The sequence below is a fragment of the Ahaetulla prasina genome, chromosome 10 (genome assembly GCF_028640845.1).
Source record: "Ahaetulla prasina isolate Xishuangbanna chromosome 10, ASM2864084v1, whole genome shotgun sequence".
Classification (NCBI taxonomy): domain Eukaryota; kingdom Metazoa; phylum Chordata; class Lepidosauria; order Squamata; family Colubridae; genus Ahaetulla; species Ahaetulla prasina.
Window position 1 is genome coordinate 25931046 of NC_080548.1, and position 20784 is coordinate 25951829.

General features: G+C 45.5%; 1 protein-coding gene across 1 annotated transcript; it reads right to left on the reverse strand.

Annotated features, from left to right (window-relative positions):
- Positions 1 to 343: 343 nt before the first annotated feature.
- Positions 344 to 20559, reverse strand: LOC131204808 (C3a anaphylatoxin chemotactic receptor-like). The gene is made up of 3 exons (XM_058196390.1): positions 20365 to 20559; positions 18328 to 18600; positions 344 to 5515 (listed from the first exon to the last, which is right to left on the reverse strand). The coding sequence occupies exon 3, from the start codon at positions 5509 to 5511 to the stop codon at positions 4549 to 4551; it is 963 nt and encodes a 320-aa protein (XP_058052373.1). The 5' UTR covers positions 5512 to 5515; positions 18328 to 18600; positions 20365 to 20559; the 3' UTR covers positions 344 to 4548.
- Positions 20560 to 20784: the final 225 nt, after the last annotated feature.

Sequence of the window (20784 nt, forward strand, 5' to 3'; positions counted from 1 at the left end):
GATTTTTTTTTCTTTTGCATTGCAGAGAACATTGTGCTTCTCTAGAACGGGCTCTGACGGTGAATTTACATCAGAGGATAGTTGCTCCTCACTCTTTTTCTACCGGGGAGGCTCTGCGGTATCGAGATGATGAGAGGAAGATTATCCCTGTCCGTCATAGAACGCCTGGTGCCTCGTGGCTGCCGGCAGGGGCTTATGGCAATTGTAACAGGACAGGCGTTTGGTACTGGGTGTCCCTGGTCTTCCAGATCACAGATGTCCAACCTTGGAAACTCTTTTAAGACTTGTGGACTTCAACTCCCAGAATGAGGAACTCTGGGAGTTGAAGTCCACAAGTCTTAAAAGTTCCCAGGGTTAAACACCCCTGTTTCAGATGATGGTTGAGATGCACATAAAATGACCCTCAACTCTTACCTTCAAGTTGAGGCATGTTGAAGTGTTCTCAGCTAGGCTGAGAAAAGTATAAAAATGTCAAGACGACATCCCGCCCCCCCAACCTCAAAAAAAGTGACTTAATTTTACATGCAGGTTATGCTGAACCTGGTCACTAAACACATCTGCACTTGATAATGTCAAAAGCTGTAAGCTAACCAAACGGGTTGAATTCAGACAACATCACTAAGCCATATTGCGATTATAACTAAGCTTTACATGCTGGGCCACGTCAGCTGTTAAAAGTGGTGTATAAAACACAAGCTTTTAAAAAGTGGTGTCCATTCTTTTTCTTAAATGGGCACATGATTCGTCCCCAAGCACAGTAGGATATAAGACGTGGTAGGAGTTTGAGGATGGCAGGAGAAGGGTGATTGTCTCTCAATTCGCTCTCCATCTCTTAAGTTTTGTTATCTTAAGCAGCAGGCATCTGTTTTATGCCTCCCCCTGCACTCCGCCCCCCGCCCCCCACTCCTCAATCTGGGGTCCAAAGAACAGCAGTTTTTTTAGCCTGACTCCCCGCTCGATGCAAAATACGAAATGCTAGCCACATTTTGCTGAAACGCTCCAGAAAGACGAGACCATTGTTTGAGACATCCTGTCCCATTCACCAAGTTTGGTTGCTGGTTAGTTGGCATTTGCTTTCTTGCACAGTCCAGCTTTTGGTTTTAAGTTACACGCACAGGAAAAAGTTCCGTTTTGTTCCCCCCACTTAGGAAACTTGATCTGAAGTAAGAGAGATTATGTCTCGCTTTAAAATCAGCCCCCCAAAAAATCGAATGGAAAGAGCGAGTTCTGTAGCCATCCAGAAAGCAAATATTCTTTAAAGCCCTGGAAAGATGGCTCTCCATCTTTCTAGACCAGGGGTCGGCAACCTTAAACACTCCAAAGAGCCGCAAAGGTCCTAACTGGAAGCCCCTGTTCAATTCTGGAGCCGACCAGAAGTCTGGTTCATCATAAGAGTCTCCTCTTAGCACAGCATCCTTTTTCCTCTACCTGTCCTAACCAAAACCCCTCTCAATTGTGGAGCTGACCAGCAACAGGGAGCCGCAGCAGAGGGATGAAAGAGCCACATGCGGCTCCAGAGCCGCAGGTTGCTGAGCCCTGTTCTAGACCATAAATGGTCTTAGAAGCAACTCTCTTCGCAGCTGAAAATCCAAACAAATGAAAATTGCTCCATTTTGTTCAAAAACTTGAGATTTTTCTCTTCGTTGGGTGGGTCACATCCACCTCCCCAATCTCGTTTCTCCAGCCTTAAGATCAGGCCACCTAAACCTTGCTAATGGAGTGAGTGTTTCTTCCTCCAAGAGGCAAATGAGAAAGGTTAAAACGTCCTCCCCGCCCCCACCTCCAATCCCTCACTCCATGCTCTGCACAAAGAAAAAAAAGGGTTGGTTTAATTAACTTTGGGGGTATGGTCTCTAGATGGTCACTTAAAAACAGAAGGAAGAGATTGTCCTATCCATTCTAGAGAAAAGACCAGTCTCTTGCTTTTCAGTGAGCTAATTATCAGTGGTTATTATTCACCCCCGGGGACATTATGAAGAATGGGATAATGGTAGCCAGGGTACAGTGTGCTTCTTGTTGGTGATCTTTACAAACGGAAAACATCTCAAGGACAGTGAGAGCTTTTGCAAGTAATATGACCAAGACACAAAAGAGTTTTTAAGGACGAAAGCGATGCAAGGATCTTCTTAATTTAAAAGTAGAGTTGATCATGTCAGGGATGTAACCCTAGCTCAGGGGTCGGCAACCTTAAACACTCAAAGAGCCACAAAGTTCCTAACCGGAACACCCCCATTCAATTCTGGAGCTGACTGGAAGTCCAGTTCCCCACCATAGAGACTCCTCATAGCGCGGCGTCCTTTTTCCTCTACCTGTCCTAACCGAAAGCCCTATCACTTGTGGAGCCGACCGGCGACGGGGAGCCGCAGCAGAGGGATGGAAGAGCCACATGCGGCTCCAGAGCTGCGGGTTGCTGACTCCTGCCCTATCTGAATGCTAACTTAGAAGGTGAACAAGTTGATAGTAGGCAAAACTGTGTTTCTGATTAAATAACATCATGGACACAGACCGTCATCTCAGACAGAGAACTTTCTTCAAAATAACTCACAGCTTGTTTTTTTCCCCCTGAACGATTACTCAAGTAGTGCAAAACAAAGGCTCCCTATTTTAATTGACAAGCGATTGATTAAAAGTAGTTTTAAAAGTCCCCTTAGCTGCAGACACAGAAACCCTGCGGCATGCTTTGAAAAAATGAAAATTTATCCTGTGGCACATAAGAGGAAAAAGTGGTGCTATGGGGGAGGATTCCCAGAAAAGGGATGCTTTGCATTACTTAGATATATATATTTTTTTAAAAGGGACCATTTAATTGTTTTAAATAATTCCTTGTGTTCTGACTACGGTTCCAAAGCTCTGGTGTGACACTAAATTGGTGTTTGCAAACATTAAGATATGTGGACTTCAACTCCCAGAATTCCCCCAGCTGGCTGGGGACTTCAGGAAGTTGAAGTCCACCTTCTTGAGGAGTTCTGGAAATTGAAATCCATACCAGTGGTGAAATCCATTTTTTTTACTACCGGTTCTGTGGGCGTGGCTTGGTGGGCAATGTGTGGCTTGGTAGGCGTGGCAGGGGAAGGATACTGCAAAATCCCCATTCCCACCCCACTCTGGGGCCAGCCAGAGGTGATATTTGCTGGTTTTCTGCACTGCTCAAAATTTCCGCTACTGTTTCTCCAGAACCTGTCAGAACCTGCTGGATTTCACCCCTGGTCCATATATTTTAACAGTGGCTGAGAATGAGAGGCACTATTATGTATAGGAATCTCGGGGTTATTAGCTAGACTGGGAAGTAAAAAACAACAACAATTCTCCAGTAAAAGCAGGAGCCAACCATTTCCATCTGATGCCCAGAAAATGGCCTTGATGTATGTATGCCACCAAAAGCCAGGCTCAACTTGATGAAAAACTTGTACTTTTTTAAGAAAAATGAAAAGGGAGGAAGGAGGAATACATGGAATAGGACCGTGTTTTTCAAACTTAGCAACGTGAAGATGAATGGACAATTTTTCAACCTTGGCAACGTGAAGATAAGTAGACTTCAACTCCCAGAATTCCAAGGCTGGCTGGGGAATTCTGGGAGCTGAAGTCTACTCATCTTCAGGTTGCCATGGTTGAGAAATACTGGGATAGGATGTAATCTAGAAAAGGTAACCAGGGGTCCAGCTATACTGACCGCCATGACAGAAATACACCAAGCGGTAGGATTATTTTTTTCCCCCCTGCAGATTTTGCTTTACAATAATTTACATTTTTGAGACAGGGAGGTAGGGAACTGCTCAGCAGAATGGTGCGGTGGCCTAGAGGTGAAGCTCTCGCCTCACAATCAGGAGGCTGTGAGTTCGATCCTAGGTAGAGGCAGATATTTCTCTCTCTGGGCACACTGAGAATATATCTGCTGAACAAAACTCTCCATTGGCGACAGGAAGGGCATCCGGTCATTAAAACATTCAGCTAGCTCCATTCAGTTGCCCAGACTCCAACCCACAAGGGATTATGGAGTCTTTAAATGGTGATGAGGTAGGGAACAGCTCCAGTTCCTCTCTCACCCCATCCTCATCCCACTTTCCAAGGGAGTCTCTGACCCAAAAAACATTGGGAAAGGAGACCATCCAAACACCTATAAGCAGGACTGCTTCTCCACGAGCTGCTGCAAGTTGAAAAAAATGGAGCAGTCAAGCCAATAAACGGCACACCGAACGCAGAATTGTACTAGCTTAAGTAAGGCGGTAATCTTTTCCACTGAAGTGTACCCCCACCACCCACCCCACTGAGCTCAATGGGGACTGAAGTTTGAGCAGATTCACTAGTAAGGAAAAAGAGGGACAAAAATGGAGAGTTCCCCAGGTGGCCCGGGTTACGCACATTCAGCAATTCTATGCTTCCATCGCACCAAGGTGGTGTGCTAATTATCTCATCCTTTTCACTTCCGTCCTGGTTTGTTTTTGTTTGTTTTTAATCCTGGTCTCTCTGTCCCTCCCACTCCTAATAGTTTCAGAATGCCCTCTTCTGCCAGGGAAACCCTGAGAGACCAGCTTTCCTGGTTGACATCTCTCAGAGATTGGCGCCCAAGGGCGCTTCCTCAAAAGCGGTCTTGAAGATGTGCAGCAAGGATCTCCTGACAGCATCTTGGAATTCCTGCCCTACAAAGACGTAAAGCAAGGGGTTGATGCAGCTGTTGAACAAGGCCAGGCATTTGGAGAGGGGAATGGCCACCAGCCGCATGCTCTCGGGCACGTGATCCATCGAGATCCTGGCCAGAGCCAAAGCATGATAAGGGAGCCAACAGAGGAAAAAACAGAAGACCACCCTGGTGACCACCAAGAAGGGTTTGCTGGATTTGTTCAGCTTCTTCTTGCTCATGGTCACCACCAGGATCGTGTAGGAAATGGAGATCACCAGCAAAGGAAGGAGGAACTGATAGAGGAAAATGCAAACGGTGAGGACTTCGGCTTGTTGCCAGTCCTGAAAGATGTCCAGGTTGTTGCAAGAGCTCCGGTTGTTGTTATCCACGGAGACCTGGGTGAAGAAGTATGAGCTGGGGACGAAGAATGCCAACGACAGCAGCCAAAGGAATCCACAAGCCGCCCAGGTGAGTCGGGGCGTGCGGTAGTTCTGGCACCAGACGGGAGCCACCACCAACACGCAGCGATCCACGCTGATGGAGCTCAGGAGCAACACACCGCTACATACGCTCAGCCCGAAGAGGCAGTTGGCCACTTTGCAAGCCACGGAGCCGAAAGGCCAATGTAGGTCAAGAGCCAAGTTGAGTACCGTGACAAAGATGAGGGAGGTGGATGCTAAGTCGGCTAAGGCCAGATTGAAGAACCAGACAGTGTTGGAGGTCCATCGCAGCTTCCACCCGGTGACCCACAGGACTACCCCATTCCCAGTTACACCAGCCAAGAAGATGAAGCTGAATATCACCCCTGTGATAACCTTTACGCTGTCCCGCACGGAGTTTTCCTCCACGAGCACTTGGGAGGAAGAGCCATTGACACTCCGGTTTGTTGACATCTCCCTGTCAAAGAGAGAAGAACAAGGACAAAAGGTCTGATTATTACTTATCCAGACCAGGCAACGCGTTTAGTTTGCCAGGGAACACTTTTTTTTTACCGAAAAGCAAATTATCCCCAAGGGTCGCAAAGTTATTGATGGTAATGTCCCACCCTTGCACCATTAACTATTAAAATTGTAAAGATAAAGGTAAAGGTTCCCCTGGCACATATGTGCTAGCCGTTCCCGACTCTAGGGGGCGGTGCTCATCTCCGTTTCAAAGCTGAAGAGCCAGCGCTGTCCAAAGACGTCTCCGTGGTCATGTGGCCGGCATGACTCAACGCCAAAGGCACACGGAACGCTGTTCCCTTCCCACCAAAGGTGGTCCCTATTTTTTCTACTTGCATTTTTTTACGTGCTTTCGAACCGCTAGGTTGGCAGAAGCCGGGACAAGTCACGGGAGCTCACCCCGTTACATGGCAGCACTAGAGATTCGAACCACTGAACTGCCGACCTTTCTGATCGACAAGCTCAGTGTCTTAGCCCCTGAGCCACCACATCCCTTGTCTTGTATTTGTACTTAATTGTATTAATTAAATACAATACAAATATTAATATTTGCATTGTACTTCATTGTACCTGATGCAGTACAATTAAAATTGTACTGCATCAGAAAAATGTGACTAAACATCACTGGATGTTTTTAAGAAGCGACTGGACAAGCCGGTTGTCTGAAAGGGGTAGAGGGTCTTCAAAGTCAGAGCTGAAGAAGCTTCTTGGATGAGAAGCGAAATGTCTTCAAAGAAAAAACAGAAAGTCCAGTTGTTTCTTCGTTCAAAAAAGTTTTATTTTGATATTCTTGTCCAATAACATATCCATTAACATATTTAATGTACCATCATATACAATTAATCGGGTCTGCCCGGTCACCACCCCCTTCCTTTTCCTTAAACTCTCCTTCTCTACCTTCTTCTACTTTCCATAGCCATCCTCCCCCTCTCTTATCTACATCCTCTCCTCTTTCCTCCCTACTCCTTTCTTCTCCCTCTTCCCCTCTTCCTTCCTTTCCTCCTCCTCCTCTTCTCTTTCCTCCTTCTCTCTTCTACTTCCTTCTTTCCCATCATTCTAAAGTAGTAGCCGGGCAGATCCGATCTTACATTAATTATACATCTTCAATCATTTTTGTACATTAACTATCAATCCATTTTCTACCCCCTCCCCCTCCCTTCCCCTTCCTCCCCCCACCCCCCAGGACTTCCGAGAACCGAATACAGGGTATAAAACTAACAACAAAAATTAAAATCTAGCACAAATCATAATCCATAATCATTCCTTAAAACCTCCACTCCCCTTCCAGAGACAAAGAAGATACTTTTCTTCCAATCCATTATATATCAGACCATTCCACTCCTAGAGTTCTCAGAAGTTTCCGATTGAGTTAGTGTTTGTTCTTGAATAAAGTACATAATTTTTAATATCCAACCTTCATCAATCAATATCAAAACAACGTTCCATCTTCCAATATTCACCAAGGGTTCTTCTAAAATGTCTTCTAAAATGGACTATTGCTTACCCTTGAAGGTTGGAGAGAAAAATTAAAGAAACTAAGTTGGAAATATGAACTATTTTTGAGAGACTGCTTAAGGAAGAAAGACATTTTAGAAGAACCCCAGTTGCTTCTTGAAAATGCACCTTTGGAACAACATTCACCTGGATGACTGGGAATCTCCATAGACCTGATCCCCTTTCGTGACCTTCTGAAAAGCAAAGTCAATGGGGAAGCCAGGTTCACTTAACAGCCATGTGACTCACTTATCAACAGCAGTGATTCACTTAACGACTGCAGCAAGAACGGTCATAAAAGGAGGCAAAGCTCACTTAACAAGTGTCTCGCTTAGCAACAGAAATTTTGGGCTCAATTATTGTCGTAAGTCGAGAATTTACCTGTAGTCCTGAAATTTCCTAGTGATCCCCCCAAGTTCTAGCCAGGTCCAGCTCCTCTCAGCTTCTTTCCATGTCTATTCCGTGAGCAACAGATTCCCAAGTGAAAGGATGAAAGCTATAGTAGTGGCCAAAATTGTGGAAACCTTTTGGGGAAAGTGTATTTTCTAAAACTAGCTAATAACACCACTTTTTTTTTTGGAGTAGTACCATAAAATTATATATCAATGGAAAGATCATTTAATCAAGAATGGAATGCAATAACTTTTATGAAGGATTTGCTATTAGAATAGCAGGTACAGTATAAAGAAGAAAAGTGAAACACGTAGAAAAAACGAGATTTACAAAAATTATCACCATAGAAAAAACGAGATATGCAAAAATGATCCCCATGTCAGTTAATCCTTAGTTGGGTAACTCTAGCATCAACTACGGCCTTACAGTGTCTTCCCATGGAGTGAACCAAGTCTTTGAGTTCTGCAGCTGTTATAATGTGAAACCAAGATTGAATGATGGTTTCTATTCACTGGGTTTTATTGCTGAGTCGCTTCTGACTAACAAGTTTCTTTAGTCGGCTCCATAGATTTTCAATTGGCTTAAGGTCTGGGCTATTCCCAGGCCATTCCAGCAGTGGAATAGGATTATCTTGAAACTCCAAAAAAAAAAAAAGTGCTGTTATTAGCCATCAAACCTCAAAAATACACTTTTCCCAAAAGGTTCCCACAATTTTGGCCCTACTGTATGTTAAGGGAGTTAAACACAAGGCATAAGAGAATCACACTTCTATCCTACACCAGCAGCCGGTGGGAAGCAAACTGGGATTGAAAGAACTGCAAGGAAGCTTAGGTCTCCTCACGATAATTTTCCCTGATTAGACTGGTTTTGGGGATCGCACTAAAGCCCTCCCGCGGTCAACTGGGGTTTCACCGAGTGCAACTCGCGAAACGCAACTATTAGCCACCGTGGCTTTGCAAACCAGTTTTCAGCTGGTGCACTGGACAAACCCAGCCAGCTGAATTTCACTCCAATCACAGTTAAGCAAACCATGAGTCGGGACAAAGCAGGGAGCGGGTCTCTCCCATAGATACAGAGCATTCCCATCTTGATATATAGGGCAGGGGCAGTGGTGGAATTCTATTTTTTTTTTTTACTACCAGTTCTGTGGGCATGGCAGGGGAAGGATACTGCAAAATCCCCATTCTCTCCCCACTGCAGGAGAAGGATACTGCAAAATCCCCATTCCCTCCCCGCCACTGGGGGAAGGTTATTGCAAAATCCCCATTCCCTCCCCGCCACTGGGGGAAGGTTATTGCAAAATCCCCATTCCCTCCCCATTCCTGGGGGAAGGATACTGCAAAATCCCCATTCCCTCCCCGCTCCTGGGGTCAGCCAGAGATGGTATTTGCCAGTTCTCCGAACTACTCAAAATTTCCGCTACCAGTTCTCCAGAATCTGTCAGAACCTGCTGAATAGGGCAGGGGGAAAGGAGAGAGAAAGTTGGAAATTAGAAAAGAAAACCAGAATTGTTTGCCAGCATCTTCAGCCTGCAGCTCAAGAGGGGATGATGAAATGGGAAATTCTGTGTTCCTGAATGTTCCTCTCCTAGGGGTGCTCTTAGCTACGCTGAAACCCACCCGTCGCCCCAATCATCTGCATTTCCCCCACTTCCGTAATGGAAATTTTCAAGGGCAGTCTCTGTTGCTCTGGTTACGATATTACCTTCTGACATTGTCAGATGTATTGCAGAGGGAGGCACGAACATTCGTGAATGAGCTTCTATTCAAAGCTAGAAAGTTGCCATGGGGGTTGCATAGGGGGCTCGGTTGCCAAGCGATGCGAAGAAGAGAGTTGCCAAGTGGCACAAGCTGAGCCACAAAACAGGTTCAGGATGTGACCTCTGGAAGCTGAACAGGGCCGGGTGGGTGTGCTCCAAAAAGCATCAGAAAGGGATGTAGAGGCAGCTCCAGCCAGCAACACATCGTCATCCTGAACCCCATCAGCGTTTTGATGGGCTTCCATTCCTCGCAACGCAGAGCGGGGAATTTTCCACTGGATTGCATTCAGAGTTACGCAGCCTGGAGGTTAAAGAAATTTTGTGCTGCTGGCAGTTAGAAGGCAGTATTTGCAGGCTAACTCTGCCCACAGCCAGGAGTTTGATCCTGACCGGCTCGAGGTTGACTCAGCCTTCCATCCTTACAAGTAAAATGAGGACCCAGATTGTTGGGGGCAATAGGCTGACTCTGTAAACCGCTTAGAGAGGGCTGTAAAACACTGTGAAGCGGTATATAAGTCTAAGTGCTATTGCTATTGCTAAGCGAGACAGTTGTTAAGCCAATTTTGGGCCCTTTTTACGACCTTTCTTGCCACGGTTGTTAAATGAATCACTGCCGTTGTTAAGTTAATAACAGGGTGAAGGCTTCCCCAGTGACTGTGCTTGTCAGAAGGTTAGAATGCAGTATTGCAGGCTAGCTCTGCCTACAGCCAGGAGTTCGATCCTGATGGGCTCAGAGTTGAGTCAGTCTTCCATCCTCACAAGATCAATAAAACGAGGAGCCAGATTGCTGGGGGCAATAGGCTCACATTTGTAAACCGCTTAGAGAGTGCCATAAAAGCACTGTGAAAGGGCATATAAGTGTAAGTGCCATTAGTGCTATTAAAATTGTCGACCAGACAATGTCGGCTGGCGACCCCCCAGGGGGAGGGCCTTCTCTGTGGGGGCACCAACCCTCTGGAACGAGCTACCACCGGGTAACTCCCTGATCTCCGGATCTTTCGACGTGAGCTGAAAACATTTCTGTTCCATCGCGCAGGACTGGCCTAATGGTTTTTTTAAATGGGGTTTTTATCGGTTTTATAGCGTCCAGCCAACTTTGAATTTTTGCTTCTTAAATTGGTTTTAATTTTTGTATCGATTGTTTTATTCTGGCTGTAAACCGCCCTGAGTCACGGGTTAGAACTGAATAAACCAATGAAAACAAGATGAGGATTTATCCAAAGGCGCTTTGTCAAAAGGCAACTGGATATTCTTAGGAGGAATGTGGGGGGGGGGGGTTCCCCTTGAAAATGTTTCATTTCTCATTCAAGAAACTTCTTCAGTGTTTTTCTTGGATGAGAAGTGAAATGTTTTCAAGGGGGGGAAAAAACCAAGAAAGTTTAGTTGATTTTTGAAAAAGCACCTTTGGGACAACCATGATACAACACAATACAAGAGCAAACAATAGATTTAAGCTTAATGTCAACCGCTTCAAACTTGATTGCAGGAAATATGACTTCAGTAACAGAGTTGTTAATACTTGGAATACACTACCAGACTCTGGGGTCTCTTCCCCAAATCCCCAAAGCTTCAACCAAAAACTATCTACCATTGACCTCACCCCATTCCTAAGAGGTCTGTAAGGGGCGTGCATAAGAGCACAAGCGTGCCTACCTTTCCTGTCCTATTGTTTCCTTTCATTATATCCAATTAACATAGTTATTACATACTCATATATATGCTTATATATTGTATAATTATTTCATGCTTATGCTTATATATAATGTGTGACAAAATAAATAAATAAATAATTAAATGACCTGGATGGTTGAGAATAGCCAATTAGAGATTTAGTTTCCCTTTTTGCAACTTGGCTAGTGATGGTGGGGGTGGGGAATACATCGAGTGTGCAAAAGTGTGAAATATGAGTGGATTTACCCAAAGGGAATTTGTAAGGAGGGCTGTTCACGTGCAGATTTTCTAAGACTAATTTGACGCGAGGATGGATAACTTTTCAGCTCTCCCGGGCTTCGCCTGATCTCAAAATCCTTCTGCGATCTGCTTCATCGGGAAAACCTCGGACACATCACGCATTCCTCAACAGCCAGGCTTGGGTTTTGTGGCTGCCAATAATAGCATTCAGGCCTTAGAAGTGTGATTACTCTTTTGGCAACAGAGAGGAAGCTGGTTGGTGGATGACTGAACTTAGTTTCAGTCCAGCACTGGGCATGTCGGAGCCGAGAACATAAACCCAGCAGGGTGTTCATCGCTTCTAGCACCGCTTGCTGCTTGCTGGCAAGTCCGCATAATAATGGGAACCTGTTATGCAACCCTGCTGCTTCAAATGGGGTTGTTTAGTTAAAACCAGTTTTGGATTTATTGGGGATAGTTGGAAGGAGAGCTGCATATCTCTCTCTCCCTCCCTCCCTCCTTTCCTCTCTCTTTTCTTCCCTTTCTCCCCCTCTCTCCCCCTCCCTCCTTCTCCCCCTCCCTCTCTCTACCTCTCTCTCCCCCTCCCTCCCTCTCCCTTGCTCTTTCTCTTCCCTTCCCTTCCTCCCTCCCTTTCTTTCCCTCCTCTCCCTCCCTTTCTCTCCCCCTCCATTCTTCTCCTTCGCTCTTTCTCTTCCTTCCTTCCTCCCTCCCTCTTTCTTTTCCTCCCTCTTTCTTTCCCTCTCTCCCTTGCTCTTTCCTTCCCTTCCTCCCCTCTCCCTCCCTTTCTCTCTCTCTCCCTCTCTTTTTCTGTCTCCCTCTCTCTCCCTTGCCCTCTCTTTCCTTCCTTCCCCTCCCCCCCTCTCTCTCCCCTTCCTCTCTCTCCCTTGCTTTCTCTTTTCCCTCCATCCCCCTTTCTCTCTCCCCCCTCTGTCCCTCTCCCTCCCTCCCCCTCCCTTTCTTTCTCTCTCTCTCTCCCTCCCTCTCTGCATGGGGGTGGGGGGAAACAAACAAGCTTCAGATGTTGGTCAACCAGGAAACATGCCTTACCTGGAAGGAGATAAGAAAAATAGACCAACGGCTATATTTGCCAGGGTTTTGTTTTGTTTTTTTTAATCTTGCTCCACTGCCTAAAACTGAACCTCCAATTTTTTAAAAATTCTTCTCATTATTATTTTCTTACTGGCTCTGCAAAAGCCACAAATAACACACCTCCTTAACCACACACCACTTTAATTACCCTTTTGTCAAAAGGGAGGAAGTTGGGCGATGGACTTGTTAGTTTCGCTCCAGCACTGAGCAATTCCGAGCCAGAGAACATCAACTGAGCAGGACGTCAAACAAAAGAGCCCATCATCTCTAGTCCTAAAAAGACTCGTGGATTTTTCAAGAGGTGGGAGAGCCCTTCGCTGTTTTTTTGACTTTCCACTTCTGCTTTTTATTGTCTGTCTGTCTTTTCACACAGTTTAGCAAAGACACAGAAACCAGCCCAATGGCAAAGAAAGGTTGGTTCCATCAGAGTTTTCCAAAGCTTATTTCTTCCTTTCCTTTGCCGTTGGCTTCCCACAACCTATTAAGCCTCGGTGTTGTCATTCTTCTGGTTTTGATTTAGAAGGCCGCCTGAACCCAACCATGTTTATCTCGATGCAAACCAAAGTTCCCTAGAATAAAACAGAGCTGGAAGGGACCTTGGAGGTCTTCCAGTCCAGCCCCCTGCTCAAGTAGGAGAACCTATATTATTTCAGATAAGTGGCTGTCCAGTTTCTTCTTAAAAACCTCCAGTGATGAAGCACCCACAACTTCTGGAGGCAAAGCTGTTCCACTGGTTGATTGTCCTCACTGTTAGGAAGTTTCTCCTTAATTCCAGGTTGCTTCTCTCTTTGGTTAGTTTCCATCCATTGTTTCTTGTCCTGACCTCAGCTGCTTTGGAGAATAATTTGACCCCCTCTTCTTTGTGGCAGCCCCTCAAATATTGGAATACTCCTATCATGTCCCCCTTAGTCCTTCTTTTCTCTAGACTAGCCAAACCCAAACCCTGCAGCCATTCTTCATATGATTTAGTCTCCAGGCCTTCGATCGTCTTAGTTGCTCTAGTTAGTTGCTCTAGTTAGTTGCTCTAGTTAGTTGCTCTATTAAACATAGTTAGTTAAGTTAAGCATAGCTTAATCTTAAAGATGAAAAAAGATTTGCAATTGGAGCACTCGAAGAGCCCAAATTTCCCACTCGGGACATTTCTATAGTAGTATTTTCATTCCAGACATTTCTAGAGCAGCACTTTTCATTTTGGGTGTTTAGAATCATCTATTTTAATGTCCTTCCTGTTAAAGACTACTTCAGCTTTAATTGCAATAATACTAGAGCAATTAATAGATTTAAACTTAATGTCAACCGCTTTAATCTAGAATGCAGAAAATATGACCTCTGTAACAGAATCATCAGTGCTTGGAACACTTTACCTGACTCTGTGGTCTCTTCCCATAATCCCAAAAGCTTTAACCAAAAACTTTCTACTATTGACCCCACCCCATTCCTAAGAGGACCATAAGGGGCGTGCATAAGAGCACAAACTTCTTCCTATATATATATATATATATATATGCTTATACCTCCTTATATTTACTCATATATGAGTTTATATACTATATAATCTTTTTGTATGATACCTACATATATTGTTGTGACAAAATAAAATAAATAAATAAATAAATAAAATAAATAGAAGAGGCAGAAGACTGAAGCCTTTGTCTCCGAGTACAGAATTATTAGGACGCTCGAACGCCAGCATCCAAGAGGACCAGGCTGTATTCCCACAAGATTCTCTTCCCCAGCTTGCTAAAATACGCTCGACCCATTCACACGACCCGGGTCGGCTAGACACGGGTTTGCCGGCGGTCGGCGCCTTGCGCAAACTCAGCTCCTTTGATCGCTCGCTGCAAACCCGCCCCGCGATTTTCATTCGGGAACTCGGGATCGGGGGGAAACAACCGGGCGGCCATCCATCTATCTATCTATCTATCTATCCATCCATCCACTCTCTTCCGTCGTTCGCCTGCCCAGCGCAGGATAGGGCAGGGGAAGGCAAGGGCAGCTGAGCCCCCGCGACGGCTCAGCTCCCGGGGCGAATTAAGTCTCGCCGCCCCGCCTGCCTGTCTCCCCGCTCGGCCAGGCTGGTTAATAATTAGGCATCGGGATGGAGCAAGCCGCGCGGGCGGCGCTTTCGGGGAGGGGTCGAGGCGGCGGGGAGCGGCGGCGCACGTGCTGCGGAGCTGCCGAAGCCCATTAGCCCGGCGTTAATCGATGCGCGCCCAGCTGTTTCGGTACCCACGCCCGGAAAGGCCAAGCGGGCGGGGCCGGTGGCGCTGCGGGGTTCGCTGGATTGGAGCAGAGCTGGTCCCGGAGCGGAAAAGCAGGGAGGGTGGGGGTGGGTGGGCGCCCCTACCACCCACTCTATAATGCCTTGGTAAGTATTCGCACTTGAAATATAAGATGGAGAGTCTCAATCATCCATCCAGGTCCCGGTTGTCAGGAAGGTGCTTTTTATTCAAGAGGCAACAGGACTTTCTTGATTTTTAATAACAACAACAACAACAACAGAGTTGGAAGGGACCTTGGAGGTCTTCTAGTCTAACCCCCTGCCCAGGCAGGAAACCCTACACCAGGGGTCTCCAACCTTGGTCCCTTTACGACTTGTGGACTTCAACTCCCAGAGTTTCTCAGCCAGCTTTGCTGGCTGAGGAACTCTGGGAGTTGAAGTTCACAAGTCTTAAAGGGACCAAGGTTGGAGACCCCTGCCCTACACCGTTTCAGACAAATTGTTATCCAACATTTTCTTTGAAGACCTTTCGCGTCTCATCCAAGAAGCTTCGGCTCCTCTTGAAAGGCAGAGCTGAAGAAGCTTCTTGGAGGAGAGAAGCTTGAAACGCCTTCAAAGAAAAACCGGAAAGTCCAGTTGCCTCTTGGGGGGGGGTGGAAAGCACCTTTTGGGACTCTGTTGTGGATGTGCAAGAAAAACAACAACCACTACCTAGGGCTGTCATCACAATGTAAAATAAGATGTGGAGACTCTAGAAAGAGTGCAGAGAAGAGCAACCAAGATGATTAGGGGACTGGAGGCTAAAACATATGAAGAACGGTTGCAGGAATTGGGTATGTCTAGTCTGATGAAAAGAAGGATTAGCAGTGTTCCAATATCTCAGGGGCTGCCAGAAAGAAGAGGGAGTCAAGCTCTTCTCCAAAGCATCTGAGGTTAGAACAAGAAGCAATGGATGGAAACTAATCAAGGAGAGAAGCAACCTAGAACTAAGGAGAAATTTCCTGACGGTGACAACAATTAATCAGTGGAATTGCCTCCAGTATTTATAGGTACTCCAAGACTGAAGGTTTTGAAGAAGAGATTGGACAACCATTTGTCTGAAATGCTATAGGGTGTTCTGTTTGAGCAGGGGGTTGGACTAGAAGACCTCCAGGGTCCCTTCCAATTCTGTTATTCTGTTGCCACCTCCCCCCTCTCCCCTCCCCCCCCCCGTTCAACTTATCCGGATGCTGGTTCTCACACTTCCCCATTCTCAAAAACTCGGCTGGTTGGGCTATTGGCTTAACTTGTGGGTCAGCTGAATCTATGGAAGTTATTCCCACAAACTTCGGTTCAGCAAGTTGAGATACCCCAGTATTTGGAATTCCCCAAAAAGGGAGAGTTGAAGGCAGCCACCCAACATGTCTGGGCTCCCCGAGATCCGCTTTTGTGCTGCTCTGCTCACCAATGGCCCCTCCTAGCTAAGGGCAAACACCAAAGGTGCCAATTCTATAAGCCCTTTCCGTCTTTATCTCCCCACTGCCACAAGAGGCGGTTGTGACAGTGTGCGCTGAGTGCAGGTGGTCTTCACATGACAGTTTTTTTCATGGAGGACATACGGTACAGCTCCAGTTCCCCGAATTTAGGTTTCCCATTTTCACTATAAGAGTTGTTTCCCCCCCCCATTTCCGTTCCATGGATCGAGCATGCGTGCCCACAGCAGGTCTGGCCATTGGTGGAAGATTCATTTATTTATTAAACTTATATGCCACCCATTTGGCTACCGGAATCTTACAATCATTTGGTTAAAATGCAGAACAAAACATTAAAACAATAGGGAACTCAAATTAAGATTCAGTTAAAATGAACCAAGATGGATAAGAACCAGGGGTGAAATACAGGTTCTGGAGAACCGGCAGCGGAAATTTTGAAAAGTTCGGAGAACCGGTAGTGGAAATTTTGAGTAGTTCGGAGAACTGGCAAATACCACCAGAGTGGGGTGGGAATGCGGATTTTGCAGTATCCTTCCCCTGGAGTGGGGTGGGAATGGAGATTTTGCAATATCCTTCCCCTGCCACACCCACCAAGTCACGCCCACCAAGCCACGCCACGCCCACCAAGCAACACCCACAGAACCGGTAGTAAAAAAAAAATAGATTTCACCACTGATAAGAACTGTATAGGGAAGCAGAAATCCACCAATATTCTACTTAATACTTTGCATCTTCCACTTTTTCTCTCTCGCAAGAAAGTCGGGTGGAAGAGAAAACTTGGAATTGCTGTCGAACGTTATGGTTTCTGAATCCCAATGTGACGTCCAAAGGAAAGACAATGCACCAAGATGTTTCTGAGCGTTAGCCAAGCTCCCTGCTGGCTCTAATTTTATTTGCTTTTAAAAGATGATTGTAATTTTAAAAAATGAATGGTGAACTAGTCTGCTCCGAACAGCCTGAGAAATAAACCATTTTTCTAGTTATTCTCCCAAGGTCCCCTTTAATCTCCCGGGGCATTCTTAGAAAATAAAAATGGGAGTAAAAGTTCAGAACTGTTGGTTGGGTTTTTGTTTTTTTTTGCTTCTTAATAAATGGGTATTTTGCCAACATCCATTCTGGCCACCATTCCACAAGCGTGCCCCAAATATGCACTCAAGATTCCCACGGTCCCCTCTGTCTCCTCAAAATTAGATAACCCTCATTTGATCAGACCTGACACTGTCTGCCAATCTGGAAACCAACCAAAATGCGAGTTCCGATAGACTGGAGTTAAACTTAGAATATTCTTTGTGGCTGTGTTCACACAACAAGTCAAACCCTGGTGCACAATGTCTGAGTTCACACAACCTGCCGGGATCAAACAAACGGTAACATATTTTAATGCGATGTCTGGTTCATTCCACACCCAAAGACAAATGGCTGGGGTTTCAAAGCAGTGGCTTTGTCTTAGCATGTTGTGTGAATCCATCCACTGAGTTCTTTTTCTCCTTTTTCTTGGTTCGATTCTCTACCACTTGTCTCTGATCGGTGGATGCCTTACTGATCCTTATAGCTCATTAATTGTTCTAACTGACAGGAGAAATTTCCTGGCGGTCAGAACAATTAATCCGTGGAACAACTTGCCTCCAGAAGTTGCAAATGCTCCAACACTGGAAGTTTTTAAGAAGAGGTTGGATAACCATTTGTCTGAAGTGGCGTAGGGTTTCCTGCCTGGGCAGAGGGTTGGACTAGAAGACCTCCAAGGTCCCTTCCAACTCTGTTATTCTATTCAATAATTGACAAAAAGAGAGCAGCGTCTACCAGGGTGCATTAAAACACACCCAATCGAGGGGGGGCAGGTGTGCAATTCCACGAACAGGTGGATTGAATCCAGGGTTCGGTAGAAAAGCTGAAAGTTACACCCCTTCTTTTCGGGGTGGGTTACAAATCATCATTAGCGAGTGAGCCGTTGTTTTAAAAAGTTTTGCATCTATAATAGTAATAACACTTCAAGAAAGCTTAATGCTTGTCTACATGACATCTCAGAATCCTTATGATTTATATTGATATACTGATCATCAATTGTGTTGTAAATGTTGTACCTTGATGAACGTATCTTTTCTTTTATGTACACTGAGAGCATATGCACCAAGACAAATTCCTTGTGTGTCCAATCACACTTGGCCAATAAAATTCTATTCTATTCTATTCTATTCTATTCTATTCTATTCTATTCTATTCTATTCTATTCTATGACATCTCAGAATAATCGCCATCATCATCTATAATACTTAAGCAGAATGGAACATAACTTGGGAGGTGGGGAGGGGAGAGTCATCTTAGAAAGCCCTTTCTTATTCTTCCCACTTTATTCTTATTTATTTCTCTTGGGATGGGGTGGTGGTGGGGGGGTGAGGTAAACAAGGTAGCCCTTGCAGGACTCCACTCACCTTACTTTGCTGGCATTTGCTGCCTCTCCCGGATGAAGAGAAGGAGAGGTTTCCAGCTGTCCCCCTTCCCAGCCATCGGCGGCGACAGGAGAAGAGAAGGCGGGGTGGGGGGGTGTTCCACAGCTGCTCAGGCAAAGGAAATGCTGCTCGGTCCAGACCCAGGCAGGGAGTACCTGGGCTCCAGTAGAGAGGAGGAGGAGGAGGAGGAAGAGGAGGAGGAGGAGGAAGAGGTGGTGTGGATGATGCTGTCCATCAAGCTGAAACTCGGGGATGCTGTGTGAAAGAACAGATGAATGAAAGCAGATTAGCTGTTCCTTGAGAGGTGGCTTGTTTGCATGTGTGGGTGTCAGTCGGTCTCACAGTCCCTGTTGAGTGTGTGCTGTCTGTCTGTGTGTGCGTGTGTGTATATATGTGTACGTTTGCACTGGGCTGATTGTTGCTTGTTTGCGTGTGGGTGGATGTGTCTCTCTGTGTGATCTTGGGCTGATACAATACTGTATGCATTATATGGACTAATCATGGTTTGTTTGCATATCTATCTATCTATCTATCTATCTATCTATCTATCTATCTATCTATCTATCTATCTATCTATTCTATTCTATTCTATTCTATTCTATTTACCATATTTTCCCCAAAATAAGATCTTGTCTTATATTTTTTTGAACCCTGAAATAAGCACTTGGCCTTATTGCCATGCCAGATTGGGCTTATTATCAGGGGATGTCTTATTTTGGGGAAAACAGGGTATCTATCTATCTGTCTGTCTGTCTGTCTGTCTGTCTATCTATCTATTTATCTATCCACTAAGTCTGCATTACTATTACTCTTCTCATCGTTCCCATCACCCACCTCCTTCCACTTATGACTGTATGATTGTAACTTTGTTGCTTGTATCCTTACAATTTATATTGATTGTTTCCTAGTATGATTTGATTGCTTCTTTGTACCCTATAACTATCATTAAGGGTTGTACCTTATGATTCTTGACAGATGTATCTTTTCTTTTTATGTACACTGAGAGCATATGCACCAAAGACAAATTCCTTGTGTGTCCAATCACACTTGGCCAATAAAGAATTCTGTTCTGTTCTGTTCTGTTCTGTTCTGTTCTGTTCTGTTCTGTTCTGTTCTGTTCTGTTCTGTTCTGTTCGACTCGACTCGACTCTACTCTACTCGACTCTATTCTACTCTACTCTACTCTACTCTACTCTACTCCACTCCACTCCACTCCACTCCACTCCACTCCACTCCACTCCACTCCACCGCATTCTACTCTGCTCTAGCCGATCCATCCACCTATTTACCTATCTATCTTATCTATCTATCTATCTATCTATCTATCTATCTATCTATCTATCTATCTATCTATCTATCTATCTATCTATCTATCTATCACTTGTGGCTTGTTTGCATGTGTGTGTGTGTGTGTGTGTGTCTTTCTCTGCATATATGTATAATTTTAAAAAAGAGATGGGAACCAAGGTTGCACCGGGCTTAAGAAAGCTGGTCTGGCTGTCCAATCAAAGGAGGAATTGCTCCCTTTTTCCATTCATTCAAGGGGTGGGTGTGAGTGCAACTTGACCTCTATCTCCCACTCCCAATTTGCCAGCTCTAAGGATAGACTTGGATGGAGATGGAGAGCAGGTCAAATGACTTACCAGGGGCAGTAGATTCTGGCATCCACCTGGTTTTGAAGCCATTTTTGTGGTTTTTGCTTTAAGGCATCTGACATGCTCCCTGGGGCATTCTCAGGGGTGGGCTTCAAAAATTTTGCCAAGGGGTTCTCTGCCCGGTTGATGAGTGGTCGTGGCCATGGTGGGTGTGGGCTAGTCGGCCTCCTGCACCATGGTGGGCAGGGGAGAGAAGTGTTTTTGCCCTCCCTGGGCTCTGGAGGCTTTCCTTGAGCCTCCGGGAGGACGAAAACAGCCTCCCCAGGCTCCAGAGGCCTTCTGGAGGTCAGGAACAGGCCTTTTTGAACTTCCGGTAGGCCTGTTTTTTGCCCTCCCCAAGCCTCCGTGCAGGCTCTGCACTTACCTGCATCCAAAAAGGGCTGCGTGGGGATTCCTGGAATAGATGGGGTGGGTGAGCGGAGCCAGCCAGGAGTGGGATTTGGGGGTTCTCCAAACTGCACAGAATCTTAGATAGAGGTTCTCCTGAACTCCTGCGAACCCCCAGCAGCCCACCTCTGGGCATCCTGGAGCCAAATGTTAGGAAAGGAAAGCAAACTGCAAATGTCAATTGCTCTCACTCAGCTTCCAGACCTCAACTTCGGCAAGTTTAAAATTATGATATTTATAAACTGACTTCTGGAAAGAAGCTTCAGTGTGGCCAGAGATAAGAAACCACATTTTAAAAAAAATGCAATCAACTAGCACAAGGTAGAAAAAATGCTGAACTCTGTTATGAGATGGTTCGAAGCCCTGCAGATGAGAAGGAAAATATACTTTTGTTCAG

What these genes read in the sequence shown, in the direction of transcription:
- LOC131204808 (XM_058196390.1), bottom strand. Translation starts at nt 5,511, where the DNA reads ATGTCAACAAACCGGAGTGTCAATGGCTCTTCCTCCCAAGTGCTCGTG.